The following is a 19294-nucleotide window of genomic DNA, read 5'->3' as shown; positions in this document are numbered from 1 at the left end:
GGAATACAGTTACTTATATTTTGTATTTTAAATACGTAATCCTGTTACATGTGTTCTGTTACTCCCCAACAATGGATATGTATATATAAACTTATTTTACTAGAGTACATGAGTACAGTTACGAGAACATCAAATACATTATAAAATTAAATCACTGTTTATAAAAACTTAAAGGATTTATTATAAGGATTTATTATAATCTGAAGCAAAAATGTCTAGAGTAAGTATGCCTCCAAATAACAACAAAACAACACTTTGATATGGACAATTATTAAAACAAGTTAAAAAGAAAAATGTACAGTCTAACTCCATAACTAGGAGAAAATGGCCAATCAGCAGGCAGTAAACCATTGGCAGGAGTCACTGACATTTTATGTAATGGAACTGGGAAGGAGGAGAAGAGAGAGTATGGATTCAATTGCAAAAACTGTATATTAAAGAACAAAGATTAAACTTAAACACTGGAGCTAACAGGAAAACAAACAAGCAAAGTAACAAGAACCGAAAAACTAAGGGAAACATGAGGGCTGTATATACACACACACAATGGTAATGACATAACAAGGAACAACTGGGAACAAAGATCAGAGAAGATTGGGAACAGGTGCGTGATCAAAAAGGTGCATCATGGGAAGCGTATAGTCAAATAGACAAAACATAATGGGAAGGTGATGGGACAAACACAAGGGAGTTTGTGATATTTGAATTATGATTTCACCAATCTGTAGATTTGGAGAGAACTGAGATACAGGAAAAAGGAAACAAGTGTAAAACATAAAGCATAAACACAAATGAATAGTGATTAAAAAAATAAATGAACTTGTGACCATTGCGCTATAGGCCTACTTGTATGGCTCTTTTGGGTGGGACTAACAGTGGAGCAAATATACTGCAATTTGCTTTGGATAAAAAAAGCTGAGTAACATGAGAGCTGTGGCACAGTGGTGAGCTCATGTGCTCCAGACATATTGAGCAGAAGTGCTCATTCATGTGACCGAGGTTTCAGTCCAGGGATGTGCCCTGATTTCATTCTCTCCTCTCTAATTTCCAGTCACTCACTTCTATCACTTTCAAAAATAATAAAAAACTTGAATAGTTAATACCAATAACTAAAAACCCCATGTTCACCTACAGTTGTCTCTAAAACAGCAGGGGGAAAAACACAACTTTGATTTACTTTACACAGCTAAAATTGTTGCAATGAATAATGTGTAACTGGTGATGCCTGACCTGCCTGTCAATTCCAGCATCCGAAGCTAGAAAAGAAAGGTAATGGTTATATTAAAATTGGCATAACAGCCTGCTCAAAACATTTATATAATTGCATCTGTCATGAATTATGGTATGTCTTCATGGATAAATTAGCTATGACATGTGAGGAAAGTTATATTGACTACATTTCTATTTTGATTGGCTTCATGGAGCCGCCACCCACAGTGTAAAATATTATTTTGATTTAATCTACATTTGATGTAAATTCTGAGGAACTTAATGTTCCTCAGCAGGAACAAAATATGAAAAACTACTTTTAACTATTAAAAACTCTACACGACCAACCAGATCTCATGAAAAGTCGTACATAATTTATGAGTTGGTTATTTCGTATGGTCTAGCACGATGTTGTTTGCATAAACTCGTATGACTTCATCACTGGCATGTTTTTTATTAGAAACAAGCCAGGAGTACACATAGTACACAATACTACAGATATATTTTACAATAATGCAAAGACATTACAGGTGAAACTCGAAAAATTAGAATATCGTGCAAAAGTTCATTCATTTCAGTAATTCAACTTAAAAGGTGAAACTAATATATTATATAGACTCATTACAAGCAAAGTAAGATATTTCAAGCCTTTATTTGATATAATTTTGATGATTATGGCTTACAGCTTATGAAAACCCCAAATTCAGAATCTCAGAAAATTAGAATATTACATGAAATCAATAAAAAAGGATTTTAAATACAGAAATGTTGGCCCTCTGAAAAGTATAATCATGCATATGTACTCAGTACTTGGTTTGGGCCCCTTTTGCATTAATTACTGCCTCAATGCGGCGTGGCATGGATGCTATCAGCCTGTGGCACTGCTGAGGTGTTATGGAAGACCAAGATGCTTCAATAGCGGCCTTCAGCTCTTCTGCATTGTCTGGTCTCATGTCTCTCATCTTTCTCTTAGCAATGCCCCATAGATTCTCTATGGGGTTCAGGTCAGGCGAGTTTGCTGGCCAATCAAGCACAGTAATACCATGGTCATTGAACCAGGTTTTGGTACTTTTGGCAGTGTGGGCAGGTGCCAAGTCCTGCTGGAAAATGAAGTCAGCATCTCCATAAAGCTTGTCTGCTGAAGGAAGCATGAAGTGCTCTAAAATGTCCCGGTAGACGGCTGCGTTGACTCTGGACTTAATAAAGCACAGTGGACCAACACCAGCCGATGACATGGCTCCCCAAACCAACACAGACTGTGGAAACTTCACACTGAACTTCAAGCATCTTGGATTGTGTGCCTCTCCATTCTTCCTCCAGACTCTGGGACCTTGGTTTCCAAATGAGATGCAAAATTTGCTCTCATCAGAAAAGAGGACTTTGGACCACTGAGCAACAGACCAGTTCTTTTTTTCTTTAGCCCAGGTAAGACGCTTCTGACGTTGTTTGTTGTTCAGGAGCGGCTTGACAAGAGGAATACGACATTTGAAGCCTCAGTCCACTCCTTGTGAAGCTCCCCCACACATTTGAATGGCCTTTTCCTGACAATCCTCTCCAGGCTACGGTCATCCCTGCTGCTTGTGCACCTTTTTCTTCCCCACTTTTCCCTTCCACTTAACTTTCTATTAATGTGCTTTGATACAGCACTTTGAGAACATCCAACTTATTTTGCAATTACCTTTTGAGGCTTTCCCTCCTTGTGGAGGGTGTCAATGATGGTTTTCTGCACAACTGTCAGGTCAGCAGTCTTCCCCATGATTGTGAATTCAACTGAACCAGACTGAGAGACCATTTAAAGGCTCAGGAACCCTTTGCAGGTGTTTAGCTGATTAGAGTGTGACACTTTGAGCCTACAATACTGAACCTTTTCACAATATTCTAATTTTCTGAGATTCTGAATTTGGGGTTTTCATAAGCTGTAAGCCATAATCATCAAAATTATATCAAATAAAGGCTTGAAATATCTTACTTTGCTTGTAATGAGTCTATATAATATATTAGTTTCACCTTTTAAGTTGAATTACTGAAATTAATGAACTTTTGCACGATATTCTAATTTTTCGAGTTTCACCTGTATATTCATTACATAGTGCAATGGTTTTCAATGCTTTGGAGTTGTTGGAGGTACAAAGAGTATTTAACTAATATTTTAAGTCTTTACAAAAAAGTGCAAATAGGGGCTTTATAGATATAAATTTACACTTATGTATAAAAAACTTAGCAAGAAAAATAAATAGATTAATCAGAAAATCCTCACTTTTTAAGTTAGCAAAACTGTGGAAACCAAATAAAACGTCTTTATAAAGCAAAGAAAAACTAGTTCAAATAGAGGTACGTAAAAACAAAATACTCTCCAAAATACTGCAGCGTGGACACATTCCCAAAAAAGGTGAGGGGCAGATTCATCTACAGCATTACAGAAGGAGCAAAGTGAATCTATTTCAGGGAGCATGTATCTTAAATAAAGATTGACTGGGTAAAAACAGTGTAACCGTTTAAAGGACACCTCCTTAACCTTGTTGGTAATTAAATATTTGTGAGGTAAAGGCTGTAAGTCCGTTTATCGGTCCAATGGCGGTCTCCAATAATACGGGTGAAGGTCTCTGCGCGTTACTCCTTGTACGCAACACAACAAGATTCAATTAAATACATTTTCTCTTATGTATTACCTCGTTATTTCATCGGACTCCATAAATGAAAAAGGTTTTTAATGATATCTGAGCATCATTAAAAGTGAGCGAATGTTTGATTATTCTTTTAACTCCTTTAATTATATTTTACCCGTTTAGATTAAGAAACTATGTCGCTTTGAGGTCCTCGCGTGTTTTTCTCTACACCGCGGGTCTCACGATCACAAGCGGCCAGTATTGGATCATCCTACAGAGGTAATTGCTATATACCTGAGATCGGTTACGTTCATGTATACACAATCAAAGATCCTTCAGTATAGCCCTCATGGAATTGCACACACTTGAATGTAACTTAACGTTTTGTTCAGTAGAGGTCACGGCCACTATTATAGATGTAAGTTGACCAACATAACTTCTCTTGTAATAGCTTTGGATTGGCCATGCGTGGTTTCCCACGTACACTTATCTGGAGAAACATCAAATCAAAACAGAGGTAAGACACACCCGGATTTAGATTGTTCAAGCAGCGTTTGCTGTTCTAAACGGAAATTCCCATTTGTCTTTGCAAACCAAGTACACTTGAATCGATGCCAAATATTAGTCGTCACTAATCTGACGCAGACTTGCGGTAACATACGAATCGTTTAATCTGTTTGGGAAACACAATGTCAGAGTCAGTCAGAATAAAATCAAATGTTGACAATTTATTGACCAGGTAACATAATCAATTCATCAATTCCAATTAGACAGTGATAAGTCAAAGTTAGACATTTTATCAAAACATAAGAAATTCGAATTGCTATGACCTGATATAAATTACACACAGTAAACTGTTTGGGATCGTCTGATTACAGAGAACCATGAACAATGTGTCACATTTCCTTAAATACCCAAACCACGAACAAGGGAATTTTGGGAGTGGTTAGGTTTGGTAGTCCTGGGGACATACCTCATTAACATACAGGCAGGGATGGGGACAGACCTCCAGAATTATACAGCAAAGACCTTTGAAACTTAGGTCCTTTGATGTTTACAAAGAATATACCTAATCTGCATACAGCATGTGGTCCCTGTGGGAGATTTGGGAGGGACATGTCTCTAATAGAGTGCATGATTCTGTTAAGTTCTAAAATCTTAATGGAGATTTGGTTTTTCTGAAAAGGGAATGAGACCACCTTACTAGTCGCACTGCGACCTCTTGAATGATATCAAACATGTATGAACAGAAAACCTCTCATATTACAGAAAAGGATGTCATTCTAAAGTGCCCTTAGGTGAGATAGAGGTCAAAAATGGGATTTGTGTTGTATGGTCCTTAGCAAGTAGGGAGTGTTATCTTGGGTGGAGATGTTTGTCTGTGTGAGAGTTTTATGACGTTGGTTCTTTGACTTTTACGACCTCTTGATGTCAGCCTTACAAGACCATATATATATTCTTCCATGGAATGTCTTCATAATACTCCAATAAGAAAGGAATGAGGGGACTACATATGTCTTTCTGAAAAAGTTGTCTAATCTTTCTATTTTTTTTTAGAGCTGGATTGGACAAAAAACAAATATTCCCTACTGAGGTTTCACATGGAAGTGTTGAAGTAAAACGGGGCAAAGGTCCACTTGAGCCTTTTAAAAGTTCTACAGCACTGCAAGGAATAGCATCCATAACTACAGTGAAATCCCTTGGAGTAACCGGAATACAGTTCTCTGCCAAAAATTCAGAATAAGAAAACAAAATACCATTTTAATTTATAAGTTGAGAAACCAAAAGAATATTATTATTGAACCAATCAGGACAAAATAACGTCTTATTTTTGAATCGGATATCCTGGTTATTCCAAATAAAATAACTGTGGGGAATAAGTTTGTAGATCAAATGCCAGGCCAAGAGTACCTGCTTATGGAAATACTATAGTTGCATAATAACAAAGGAGTGTAAATTCCCATATGTCTATTAAGGGAGTAAGCGCGAGTTCCACACACAAGGTATTAAGGACATGCTCATTAATAGTATGCCCTTACCCAAACCCCTTATCTAAACTTAACCAATCAGTAGAGTGTGTAAACATGATGAAGAAGCTGCTGTGTGTGAGACAGAAGCAATTGTCGTGTATTAGATGGAAACGATGTCCAGCGACGTCACTGGCTGTAGTGAAAGTCGCAGGAATTCAAACGAGAGCAGTCACACGATATCATACGAATTAGCCAAATTTAGAAAAGTCGTACGAATCCTGACGATTTCGCCATGAGAGTGTTTTGCATCAACATTAGATTGAATCAGAATTTCAAGTGTGTCTGCTCTCACCTGTTCTCCTTTTCTTCTGATATGACAAATACCCAGTGACTCTAATGACAACCAACTTGATCACAACAACACCAACAATGATGCCAACGGGATCAGAGTTTCCTGTTTGATCAGAACAATACAATAGATGATTCACAGAGAGAGACAATGTTGATAATCTGTATTGTTAAAAAAAAAAAAAAAAAAAGGGGAAGCCAAAATACAGTACATGGAGCAAAGACAGAAAATTCTTCAACTTTAACACATTCTGTGTATTGTACATTTTAAAATTCTGTATAATAAGAATACAACAAAAATGAATTATTAAGAATAAGAAATAATACAGATCTAAATATATAGTATAACAGCTTGCACACAAAACATAGTAAAATTGTATGAGGTTGCCATATCGTTGCTCAGGAGATTTAATGGAGCACTTTTTTACTGTTATCATTTACTGGCCTGTTCACCGTGACTTCTGGTATCCAGATGAGTGTATTTCGGGGTTCTACCACACAGCTGAACTTGTTCTTCCACTCATCATGTGTAACAGTAAGGGTGCGCGTCTTCTGAAAGGTTCAGTCTTCATTAGGAAGAAGTTCACTTAGCTCCACATTCTCATGATGCTCTTGTCCACTTTTCATCCAGGTGATTGTGACTCCACTGGGGTAAAAACCTGTAACATGACACTTCACTGAGAAGAGGGATTCTTCTGCAACAGAGACACTGGAGAGAAGGAAAGGCACTCACAAGGAAGAGTGCATGAGATAAGGAACAGAAAATCAGACAGAAAATGACACTTTACCACACTTGTATAATAAATCAGTACTTAACCCAAAAATCATGTACGCAAACCCATATGACTTTCACAAGTTCACATGGTAATATACAATAATCCTTCAGTGGACTGAAGGTAAACTACACTAAAAATATATCTATATTAGCCTATTTTTTTAAATGTACACATTTCAATTTCATAACAAAATCCACAGATTGACTTTATCTAACACTTCATGCCTGAGTTAATGATATAAACCAAAAGAATAACAATTTAAAGAAATAAGACAATAGATAATCCAGCAGGCCATGGATCTCGACTGATCATCCACTCAGCTTATAAGAGAGAAAGATAGGTCTAGAAAGTCTAGTGTATAACAAGCCTTATTTTAAAACATTTAAACTTGCGTGGCATATGGATCAGAATGGTTTTAAATGCCATGTCCTTATCTGAAATTCATGATCAAATAAGCACACAATAATGTCCTCTAGGCTCATCAATTCATCAGTGTTAGTACTCTGTGTTCATTTAGCTCAACTGGCAGACTATTGCTGGCAATGCCAAGGTCATGGTTCCCAGGGAACACACAAACTGATAAAATGTGTATTGTGAATGCATTATAAGTCACTTGGGACAAAAACATCTGCTAAACCCATAAATGTCAATGTAAGCACTCATTTTTGTTTTGCCTGAAATATGCATCACCACTTGAACTGTAACACCTTGTCTTCTATGAGGATCATTCATTCTCACCAGCAAAGAATGCTTACCACAATTTTGCCATGAGATGTTGCATTTTTTATTTTGTTATACATACAGTGTATCACATCAGTGCAAAATCACATCAAAACATTTATGGGAATGTGTGCATTATTAAACGTAGTTCAGCTGGCACCAAACTTTGGAGAGAAACTACAGCTAATGAATTACCACTCAAACCATTTCTCTTGCTCTAGAATAATTCAAAATGTTATAAATATTCCAACTTTAAAGCAAAACTAAAGTGGAGAAAAGTTATAGCAACCACTGTGCCAGAAAGGGTTTTAAAGAGAAATGAAACATTGTAAGTTTTGTTGTTTATCTATAAAGACAGAGTTAATATTATACAAATGGGTTAAAAAACATGAGATGGTGAGTCTCAAGATATCCGCACCTCTGTTGTCTAACTTGTGACATACTTTTGTCAAATAGTTTTTCCATGTTTATCTACACCCTGTTTAATCTACACCCCTGTATTGACCAATATTGAAAATACTAAAGAAATTTTAAATGCCATGTTTACCAGCAGCCATATCACCCTGCAGCTCTTGCCTGGTTGCCCACTAAAGCTAAGCAGGGTTAAGCCTGGCCATGTACCTGGATAGGAGACCTCCTGGGGAAAACCAAGGTTGCTGCTGGAAGTGGTATTAGGGAGGCCAGCAGGGGGTGCTCACTCTACAGTCTGTGTGGGTCCTAATACCCCAGTATAGTGACAGGGACACTATACTGTAAAAAGGCACTGTCCTTTGGATGAGATGTTAAACTGAGGTCCTGACTCTCTGTGGTCATTAAAAATCCCAGGACACATCTTGTAAAGAGTAGGGGTGTAACCCCTGGTGTTCTGGCCAAATTGGCCCCTATCTATCATGGCCTTGTGTTAATCTCATCCCTGAATTGGATACATCACTCTACTCTCTCCTCTCCACCAATAGCTGGTGTGCGTTCTGGTGCACTATGGCTGCTGTTGCATCATCAGGTTCAGTTTTATTGTGGTATCAAGTTGTATAATGATTGGGGGAAAATTCTACATTCTGAATGTTAACAGAGTAATATATTTTTAAAGAATATGTAAAAAATAATAATAATAAAAATGAAATACTCAAATCAGCCAGCCTGGCATCAACAAAAATGCCATGGTCCAAATCACTGAGATCAAATTTTCTCCCCATTCTGATGGTTGATGGGAACATTAACTGAAGCTCCTGACCCGTATCTGCATGATTTTTTGCACTGCACTGCTGCCACACGATTAACTGATTAAATTGGATGATTTTTGGTGCCAGATGGGCTGGTTTGAGTATTTCTGTAACTGCTGATCTCCTGGGATTTTCAGTCTCTAGAGTTTACTCTGAATGGTGCCAAAAACAAAAAACATCAAGTGAGCGCAGTTCTGTGGACAGAAACACCTTGTTGATGAGAGAGGTCAATGGAGAATGGCCAGACTGGTTCAAACTGACAAAGTCTACAGTAACTCAGATAACCACTCAAGGTGCCATGACATGTTGCAAGGTGCCATGACAAGGTGCAATGACATGTTGAACAATTCTATTTTCGCTTGTTGAAAGTTTTAAGAATCACTTGATTAGACACCATTTTGATGAATCTCTATAACATGGAGTTCTGGAGAATAATAATAACAATAAAAAGCACAACATGATTTGATAAAGAATAAAAGGGTGCTACTTAAAACACTGAAGCAATGCATCCTTGATTGAGAAAAACTTGAAGGAAACATGCATTTCTTTTCATTTATTCTTTTCATAAATAATTACCTTTTGTGATTATTTACTGTAGGTGCTTGGCCCCTAATAATAATAATAAATATAGGTTTATTTATGTAAAATCCATGATACATTCTCATGTGCGTGAATGGGTTTGTGAATAGGTCGTTTTCAAGCTTATCTTGCTCACACACCCGGTGTCTCCTAAAATGCCTGAAGCATTGTCTCGCCGAGAAATAACACACTTTGATCCATGTCCTTTGGTCTTCTAGTGGTGTCAGAGCTACTTTCAGATTCTAGAAAAGAATATTAAGATTGCAGCAAAAACGTCATGATTTATCATTCAAGAATTCTTATATTAGCACAGCTTGTATCATATAGTATATTCATTTTTCAACTTTTTCTTGATTTACTACATGTCTAACATTTATATATTACATTTAATATTTTGAGTTATAAACATACTAATATAATCTTTGCCCAGTGGGAAAATTACAAAACTGTAAATTCAACAAGACATGAACTCTAAGTTTAATAATCAACATCATAACATAAAAAGCCCCACATCTATACAGTAGAATATACTACTACACTATACATTTTATATATATATATATATATATATATATATATATATATATATATATATAAACACTATATATATTTTACTGTAAAAATATGTGGTTACAGTCAGAGCAGCACACACTGTATGAAACATTAAAAAAAATTGAAAATATTGTGTCATACAGTCTTAAGTGTCTATTCTCACCAATTTTCTTCTGATTCACCATACAAGCAGTGCAACAGATGATAACCAACAGAACGCCGACAGCAGCAACAACAACACCAACAATGATGCCATTTGGAAGAGAATTTCCTGTTTGGAAAATAAATTATTATCCAATATTGTTGAAAATGCAAGAAAAAAAGAGAGAGTTTGTTGTTGTGAAATATATTTTGAAAATGGAATGTAAATAATGATTTTCAGTGAACATTTCATAATTTGATGATCCATTCCAAATCACTCTTACCATGGATAGCCCTGATCTCATCCTCTGTCAGATGCTCCATGAAGGTTTTGCTTTGGTGTTCTACCACACAGCTGTACTTGTTCGTCTTCAGCTCATAAGGTGTAACTGTGAGTGTGCTCGTCTTCTGGAAGGTTCCGTCCTCATTGGGAAGAAGTTCACCCAGCTCCACATCTTTATGATGGATTTGCCCATTTTTCAGCCAGGTGATTGTGACTCCAATAGGGTAAAAACCTGTAGCATGACATGTGACTGGGGAGGAGGGATCGTTTTGCAACAGAAACACCTGAGGAGATACTGGAGACAAATATTTAATCTACCATAAAAAATGTGTCTACAGAAACTTGTTATAAGATTTTAATTTCCTAAATTGTTAGAACAGCTTTAAATGTACTTTAAACACTAACCTCAGCAATCTGAATACTAACACATAATTTTCAAAATGCTTTTTCATAAAGCATGCAATTGTCAGGGCCTGGGTGGCTCAGCGAGTATTGACGCTGACTATCACCCCTGGAGTTGCAAGGTTGAATCCAGGGTGTGCTGAGTGACTCCAGCCAGGTCTCCTAAGTAACCAAATTGGCCCGGTTGCTAAGGAGGGTAGAGTCACATGGGGTAACCTCCTTGTGGTCGCGATGAGTGGTTCTCGCTCTCAATGGGGCGCGTGGTAAGTTGTGCGTGGATCACGGAGGGTAGCATGAGCCTCCACATGCTGTGAGTCTCTGCGGTGTCATGCACAGCGAGCCACGTGGTAAGATGCACGGATTGCTTGTCTTAGAAGCAGAGGCAACTGAGACATGTCCTCTGCCACCCGGATTGAGGTGAGTAACCGCGCCACCACAAGGACCTAGTAAGTAGTAGTGGGAATTGGGTGTGCCAAATTGGGGATAAAATGGATAAAAAATAAAAATAACTGAAAAAAAAAAAAAACATTTGTCCAGATGACACATTGATTGACAATATCAGTTTGGATAATATACCTATTTTCTTCAGGCTGCTCCATGCATACAGCAAATACTTCTTCAGCCACCCAATACACAAATCACTGAAGTAGAACCTGAGATTCTCAAGCCAGGCACTATCATTGTTCCACTTATTTTGGGTGGGGAATCCTTCCGGCACCAGAGAAATAAATCTCATCTCCTTCAAATCCAGAGACAGTAGATCCACTCCATCAAATCCTTCCTGGAGGAACCCATTTGTTTCATTTGTCTCATCATCCCATTCACAGCCGTACATTACCTGATATGTGTGCACACCTGGAAATGACACAGAGAACAGACTTTATTATATATTAATATTATCTATATTACTATTAATTGAATCTGTGATATAATTCATTTGACTCTGAATTGAACATATGTTGATATCTATAAAAATCAAAGTCTGTCCTCATCTGAGTCACACAGAAGAAGACAATAAGGGTAATATAAGGAGACCAAATCAAATATGTTGTCAGTCACAAACAATGAATGAGTGAACATAGGCAAACTGATGTTGAGACTATTGATTTGGACAATGTTGAGCTCACATTGCATCTTGAGAAATTAGAAAGAGAGAATGAGATGGATTGCCTAGATAAATCTAATACATTTTTACATGTAAATGTACAAATTATATATTGAATGGTATACACAAAAAAATGTCACTATGTACTATAACTATTTTGGAGAACACCTTTATAATATGCCGGTAGGATTGCTAGAGTGGTTCCAATCACCTCCAACTTAAAGACAAATCTACCATGAGATGAGTTAATGGTGTTGAGCATATTAGCTTTTAATGTGTGTGTTTAAGTATTTGTAAAATCCTGACATATATTTGATTTCCTTGAGCTAATCCGGTTCCAATCTTAATGTTTGTTTTATGAGTGGTCAGAATAAGTTAGCTATAATTAGATATAGATCATTCTAATTATTAATCGATTAAAAAGTATTATTTTTCTCCATTGACTTAATATTCACCTTCATTCTGGTTGAAGCGCTCCTTTGCAGTATCGATGTTAATCTTGTATAGTTCTTGAAATCTTATGGAGATCTGAGTCTCTTTATCCCAGTAGTCAGATTCCACAAACATGTTCAACCATTTCTGTTGGGGAATCACTCTGTAAACGTTGCTGTCATAATACACTATGGGCTCACCATCCACAAAGCCCACTGTCATAAACACTGGACCATCTTCAATACCAGATGTCACTAGATATGTGTACATCAGAGAATGGATAGCTAAGAGTAAAGAGGGGAAGAAAGGCATTAAAGATCCATTAAAGAAATAAGTATTGTGAATTAGTTACTAGCTAACTTGCTAGCTTCTTATTACAGTTACAAAGACTTTTTTCTTTTGCAGTTTTTTATTTGTATTTTTTATTGAAAAACAAAAACAATGCACTGTAAAAAAAAAAAAAAGGTATAATTTTAACGGTAAAATACTGTAAACATTCTATTTTGAACTGCAATATATACAGACATTTTTTTTTATATATTTGAAAAGACAATACAGTCGTTTTACAATAAAATCTTTTAGACGTAAAAAGTATGATTTTCCTATATAATTAATGGTAAAAATATACATTATGTTTAACAAGAGAGCACATGTACATTTAACAGTAAATTACTGTTAAAATTACAGTAAAAAACAATAATCTGGCATTCCTACAATTCCCTACATGACTTATATTTCATTATATTTTATAAGAATAGTTAAGTTTCCTCTTATTTTTTTATATCGGTTATGTACATTGTTTTTTTTTTTGTTTTATCTTTAATGTCGTTTCAGTTAATGCTTATTTTAATTTCACATGTGTTACCCTGATGGTGTTTAGTGTTTGTGTGAGTGACACTGAGCGCTGTCTCTACATGTTTATTTGTTATTCCTTCTGGAAGAGCCAGTATTGGAACTTCATGTCATCATGTGCTCTTCTGTAATTTTTACTGTGATTAACAAATACCTTATAAGGTAAAAAGCAGATTTTTACAGTTTCAGAAGGTTAATGTCAACTTTATGATGTCCTTTTACTGTAAATGTAACAGAATGTTTGTTTTTTTACAGTTTTAATGTTAAATTTACAGATTGTTCTGTAAAGATGTTTACATTTTACTGTATTTACTGCGCAGCTGCTAGATTTATGTGTGTGTGTTTATTTAATTTTTTTGTAAAAACAACAGGTAAAAATTACCATTTAAATTGCAATCAATATTTCCAAAAATATTACATGGCTTAGGACAAAAAGAATCCCAATAAGGCAATAAATAAATAAATAAATAAATGTATTGGCATCAATAAAAAATAATAATACATAAATAAAAAGCTGGTATTTAGTTTGAATTATTTGGTAAATATAATATGTTATAAAAATAAAATCTTTGTAGATACCCCTTTTATTATTGGGCATTTTTATTATGGTTTATTTATATAAACCATTTATTATTTATTATATATCTTCTCCGGGTTTTTGGACCACACGTTTTAAAATAAATACCAACTTTAAATCCCTTCAAAATACGACAATAATTTACCTGATAGAGGGACTCCTAGGCAACTGTACAAGGCTGCTGTTTAGCAGTCTGAAATAATATTTTCATTTATTTAAATAAAAGCATGAAACAATTCTGGAACTAAAATAATAATACAAGTAAACATATTTTTTATTATTATTTATAAGCACGTCAGATAAACACGTCAATCTCACATAAAACATATATTTATTTTATCATTGATTTTATAGTATTATTTTTATCTTAATAATACATTAAATTATTCACCAAGAAAAATAAAAATGTCAGAGAGCGAAATATTCTCAGACTTCTCGTTTGGCAATTTCCATGGTTACAAGCCACTGCAAAATAAATAAATAATACTAATTAAAGCCTACCTGCGTTTCCTCCACTAACGCTGATAATGACCAGAAAACACACGTAAGTGAGCATATTTAATGTGTTAACTGTCTCCTCTGAAACCACCCCCCCACCCGCAATTTCTGAACGCATTAAAATCTGCTACCATAACATGCATACACATCTTCTTCTTTTTTTTTTGGTTCCGGCTTTGGTCTGGTCACGTGACCTTTTTTTTTTTTTTTTTTTTTTTTTTGAAGACACCTTTATTGCATACAGAGCTACACAGCGAATTTACAATAACAGCGAATTTACAATAACGTCGACTTCCTCTGAGGGGCGTTCACTCTTCCTTCCTTGGGCTGCATTCAAATTTCTAAAGGATTTTTGTCTTACTGGGGACATTTTTACACAAAAGACTATGCTTACTTAAATCTGTTAATTACTAGGATTTGGTACCTGATATACATTTACATTTATGCATTTGCCAGGCGCTTTTATCCAAAGCGACTTACAGTGCACTTTTTACAGGGACAATTCCCCGGAGCAACCTGGTGACCACACGCCCAATTACTTTTTCTTCAGCAATGAGCTATGGAAAGCAACATGGAAAGCCAAGAGGGTCAAAACTCACATGTTTTGGATAGCTGTACAATGGAAAGCCAAAAGGGTCAGAATTCACATGTTTTGTATCACCGTATCAAGCTTTGAAACGGCTTTTTCTAAACGCAGATGGTGTGAAGTAAATGGCGTGCACCGTCACGCGTCAAATGTTAACTTAGTGCCTCACATAACTTAATTAGCTCATTCATTTGCTCATTTACATAACTCCGCGTTTGAGGTATCTACAAGTCAGAGGATTCAAATTATTAATGACAACGTTGGCAACGAGGAACTTTGTTTCACATTGCAAACGCACATTAAATGACTGCACCCCAATTTTACATACACATAATCCAGGACCTGATGTCCTTCTGTCATCATTAAATAGGTAAGGATTTTGACTCCACTTAATTTGACTCAGGGTTTGAGCTCAGGATTAACAGCTAGCTGGCCAACTAAGATGGCTATTGGTTTTCACAAACTTTGCAAGCTAACTAAAGTAGCAAATTCTTTCAAAAACATGAAAAAACTAAAAAACATTCTTAGTGATTCCAAACTCCTGAAAGTTGTGTTTTGCAAGTATTGTAAAAGCATTGATGTACTTATTCTCATAACTATTTTTACTTTATATTTACATTTTCAGAATTGAAACCATGCATAGGAGTCTGGAGTGGGCAAGAGGAGGCTTATAAATGCTCAGGCTGCAGATTCAATTATCCATGGGATAACAGAGTTTATCCAGATGGTTCAGAATTTAGACAGGAGATGTGTTCTCCAAAGAAAATTGAGAAAAAAAACAAGCAAAGGGAGAGCAAATGAGAAGCATTGTTTGTTCCTGTGGCTGTCAAATTCAACAGTGGTACAGTAGCGCCCTCAACTGATAAACATTATAAATCCTCATTCAATCCAGGATATTTCATAGCATTTAACTTGTATATCCATAAAGTCTCTCTCTGATTAAGTTTTTGTTCTCTATTACCTTTCCTGATTGAAGTATGCATATGGTCAATACCTTGAATTTTAAGAGTAGAAGGATTACAGTTGTGGATTGATTTAAAATGTTTAGCCATATGGATAGTCTTCATTACCCCTCCTAATGGAATTGTTGTGTTCAGCCAGATGGTCTTGTAATCATCTTTTGTTTACCAATATAGAAAATGTCTTGGTTATGTATGTAACCTCGGTTCCCTAAGATGAGGGGAACGAGACATTGCATCATGCTGACACATATCGGAAATTCCTTTTCCGATGATCTAGTTGAAACCCTTCTACATAACACCAATTCTAAGATTGGCCATGGTGTTTAAGCCCCGCCCTTTTAGGCACGAAGCTGTCCGGAATACAAGCCGGTGCAAAAACACAATTTCTCAGAATTTTCTGACAGAGGGACCAAGAGCGCATCGCTCGCATCTCAAAAACTCTTGAGTCTGTAGTGCAGCCAGCTTCCACAATGTCTCGTTTCCTTCATCTCATGGAACCGAGGTTACATACGTAACTGAGACATTCTCTTACGATTACAGTTCACTCGACATTGCATCATGCTGAGGCATATGGGGAATAGAGTCCCATCACTTCACACTACATTATATAACCCTCCTTGAGATGGATATCAAGGCATAATGCTCAAAAGAACATGATGCCGCAGTCCTGTGGGATGGCGACCAACACGAGAATGCTACAGTGAAGAATACTAATGGTCAGCCATGAGGGGAGCATTTATAATGGATATACGAACTTGTAACAAGCTCGTAGCTCTTTGGCTAAGGAGGAAGTGGGAGATGGCGAAATCCAACTCAAAGGGTTTGTATTTTTAACACTCAAACTCGCTTTCAGCAAACTCAATACAACAGTCTCTGGGTGTGCGTGTGTGCAGCTCTCTCCCACAACTGGCATCTGGCTCGCTCTTAAATCCGTCTTCACTCTCACTGCAATGACAAACAGCTGTTAGATACGATCAATGACTGGTGAAGTCCCTCACCGTTCTCATCTCCCGTTCTTGCTCTCTAATCACAAGATGGCGCTCGACCATGCCCCCACCACCACGGAACTTATAGTTCTGAATTAGTATGATAGTATGAATTTATGAATGAATGAATTATATGAGGAATTAGTCATATTGTATGTCTTCACAAACCTAGTCGGGAAGGAAGTTTTATTTACATTTGAAAGTGTTTTATGGCAAATTACAACATCCTGAATGCAGGTGGTTGTGTAAAATGACAGGGGAGCCCGTACATAAAAGGGGCACAAGTTTGTTTGGCCAACAATATAGCAAGCGCTCTAGACTTGCAAAAAGAGAAATGTTATATCTAGAAAGTAAAAGAAAGTGCTTCACCGTTGTTCAAATTAATTTTGGATCGCATCATTTATATGTAAAAATGTTTTCTATCTGAAAGGACAAAATATTAGATGAAACAAATGACAATAAAATGCAAATAATCTCTTCAGTAATCAAAATACATTTCGAATGTAACTGTAGTCTAATTACCAATTATTTAAATTGTACTAATTCTACTAATATTTAGTATTTTAAATATGGATTCCCGTTACATATATTCCATTACTCCCCAACACTGCCCACACCTATAACATAACTTCTGAAGACATAGGTTTAACCATTGGAGTCGTATAGATTACTTCTATGCTCACTTTATGTCTTTTTGTAGCTTCAAAGTTCAGGACACAATTCACTTGCATTGTATGGACCTACAGAGCCGAGATATTCTTCAAATCTTTATTTGTGTTCTGCAGAAGAAATAAAGTCATACACATCTGGGATGTTAAGTTGGTGAGTTAATGATGAGAGAATTGTAATTTTTGGGTGATCTACCCCTTTTAGTAATTATTTTAATCCTATTGGGTGTAACAGTTAGATTTTCTAATATAGTCTGTTGTCACTGTGATTGTCAACTTATAAACACCATGTGTGTTCAACATCACATACACCATAGATGTATTCAAAAACAAGATCGATATATCCCAAAGTAGCATTTTGTACAAAAGATCGCTAAAAATCTTTGTCGTGTAGGCATCTCAATGCCGTCACTGCATGAAAGTTTTTTTATTTTTTATTATGTAAATACTGTTGTCTTGAATAGCTCTGATGAGCTATTCAAGAGTTTGGACAGACATGTATTGTGCATGATGAACCGTATTTCTATCATGTATGTACAGTATCTCACAAAAGTGAGTACACTCCTCACATTTTTGTAAATATTTGATTATGTCTTTTCATGTGACAACACTGAAGAAATGACACTTTGCTACAATGTAAAGTAGTGAGTGTACACTTGTATAACAGTGTAAATTTGCTGTCCCCTCAAAATAACTCAACACACAGTTAATGTCTAAACCGCTGGCAACAAAATTGAGTACACCCCTATGTGAAAATGTCTAACTCAAATTTTTTTTTATTTTAAGGATTTATTTATTATTATTTTGTATAAAGCCTACAGTATGGGTTCAGAAACTATTTTTATTTTTTTTTTAGAAAGACAGTCATGTACTGATTAAATGTATAATTTTATTATTGCCAAATACCTTTAACAAATAGTTTCACAGGTAGTTAAAAGGATAGTGTATGTCATCATTACTTGACCTAATGTTGTTCCAAGATCACATTATTTGAACTGTTTTGTGGAACACAAAAGGACATGTTAAACTGAATGTTACTTTTAGTCACATTCATCATTCAGTCACTCAATATTTTTTCCAATCAATGAAAGTGAATGGGGTCTTTGCCAAATTTAAAATGGACTAATTCACAAGGCAGAAACAAGAACTGCATACAGTAGGTCAGATGGAGTTTTTCACAATTTAAGGTGTTTATCATAATGATGAATTGTGTGTTTTAAGTATTAGTCTACGCCCTGCAGCTGAGTAGTTCTGGTAACATCATTATTGCTATTTCTGCATTTCTTGTCTAAGGTGTTGTAATATGAGTGAGTGCAACAATGTGAATGGCAGCTAAATTTGATTGCTCCAAAATATTGTATTTCATGAGTAGGCCTATATACAGTTTTGTGTAGCAATGTGTGTTATTTCAGCTAAACAAGACAAATTACTTGTAAGTGCAACTTAGCCATTAAATTTGATTTTTTTCCGCTGAGTTGTTGGCAGACAAATACAACTACCTCTGTTTACACATGCTACATGTATTTATATGCGTTTTGTTGTTGCTCAGCATGTTTTTGTTCTATTAGCATGCTTTCAGCTTTGTTTTTGGAGAAACAGAACACAGAAAGCAAATCTGACAACATGAAATATCCAGAGGCATAGATGGTATTTCACCTTTCTGTCCCACAATTCAGAGTCCCTGGAGGGAAAGATGGCTGTAGATGTTGGAATGTAAAATGTATGAAACAAGCAGCTTTATTAATCTCCAAAATGATTTTTCTTCTGCACCCACTCCCTTGTTGACTGATTAATAATTATGCTCAGAAAACATTCAGAGCGG

At 35.9% G+C, this 19294-nt stretch overlaps 1 protein-coding gene across 2 annotated transcripts; it reads right to left on the bottom strand.

The window, feature by feature from the left end:
* Positions 1-7697: 7697 nt before the first annotated feature.
* Positions 7698-14418, bottom strand: LOC127619693 (class I histocompatibility antigen, F10 alpha chain-like). Of its 2 annotated transcripts, none has more exons than XM_052092645.1 (6): positions 14274-14418; positions 12367-12627; positions 11383-11661; positions 10406-10699; positions 10144-10251; positions 7698-9670 (listed from the first exon to the last, which is right to left on the bottom strand). In XM_052092645.1, the coding sequence occupies exons 1-6, from the start codon at positions 14386-14388 to the stop codon at positions 9579-9581; spliced, it is 1149 nt and encodes a 382-aa protein (XP_051948605.1). In that variant the 5' UTR covers positions 14389-14418; the 3' UTR covers positions 7698-9578. The 2 variants fall into 2 exon arrangements, with proteins under 2 accessions (XP_051948605.1, XP_051948606.1); XM_052092646.1 differs by having other exon boundaries at positions 10406-10636.
* Between the last annotated feature and the right edge of the window lie 4876 nt (positions 14419-19294).

This window comes from Xyrauchen texanus, chromosome 26 (genome assembly GCF_025860055.1).
Source record: "Xyrauchen texanus isolate HMW12.3.18 chromosome 26, RBS_HiC_50CHRs, whole genome shotgun sequence".
Lineage (NCBI taxonomy): Eukaryota > Metazoa > Chordata > Actinopteri > Cypriniformes > Catostomidae > Xyrauchen > Xyrauchen texanus.
This window is presented reverse-complemented; position numbering and strand designations above follow the sequence as displayed.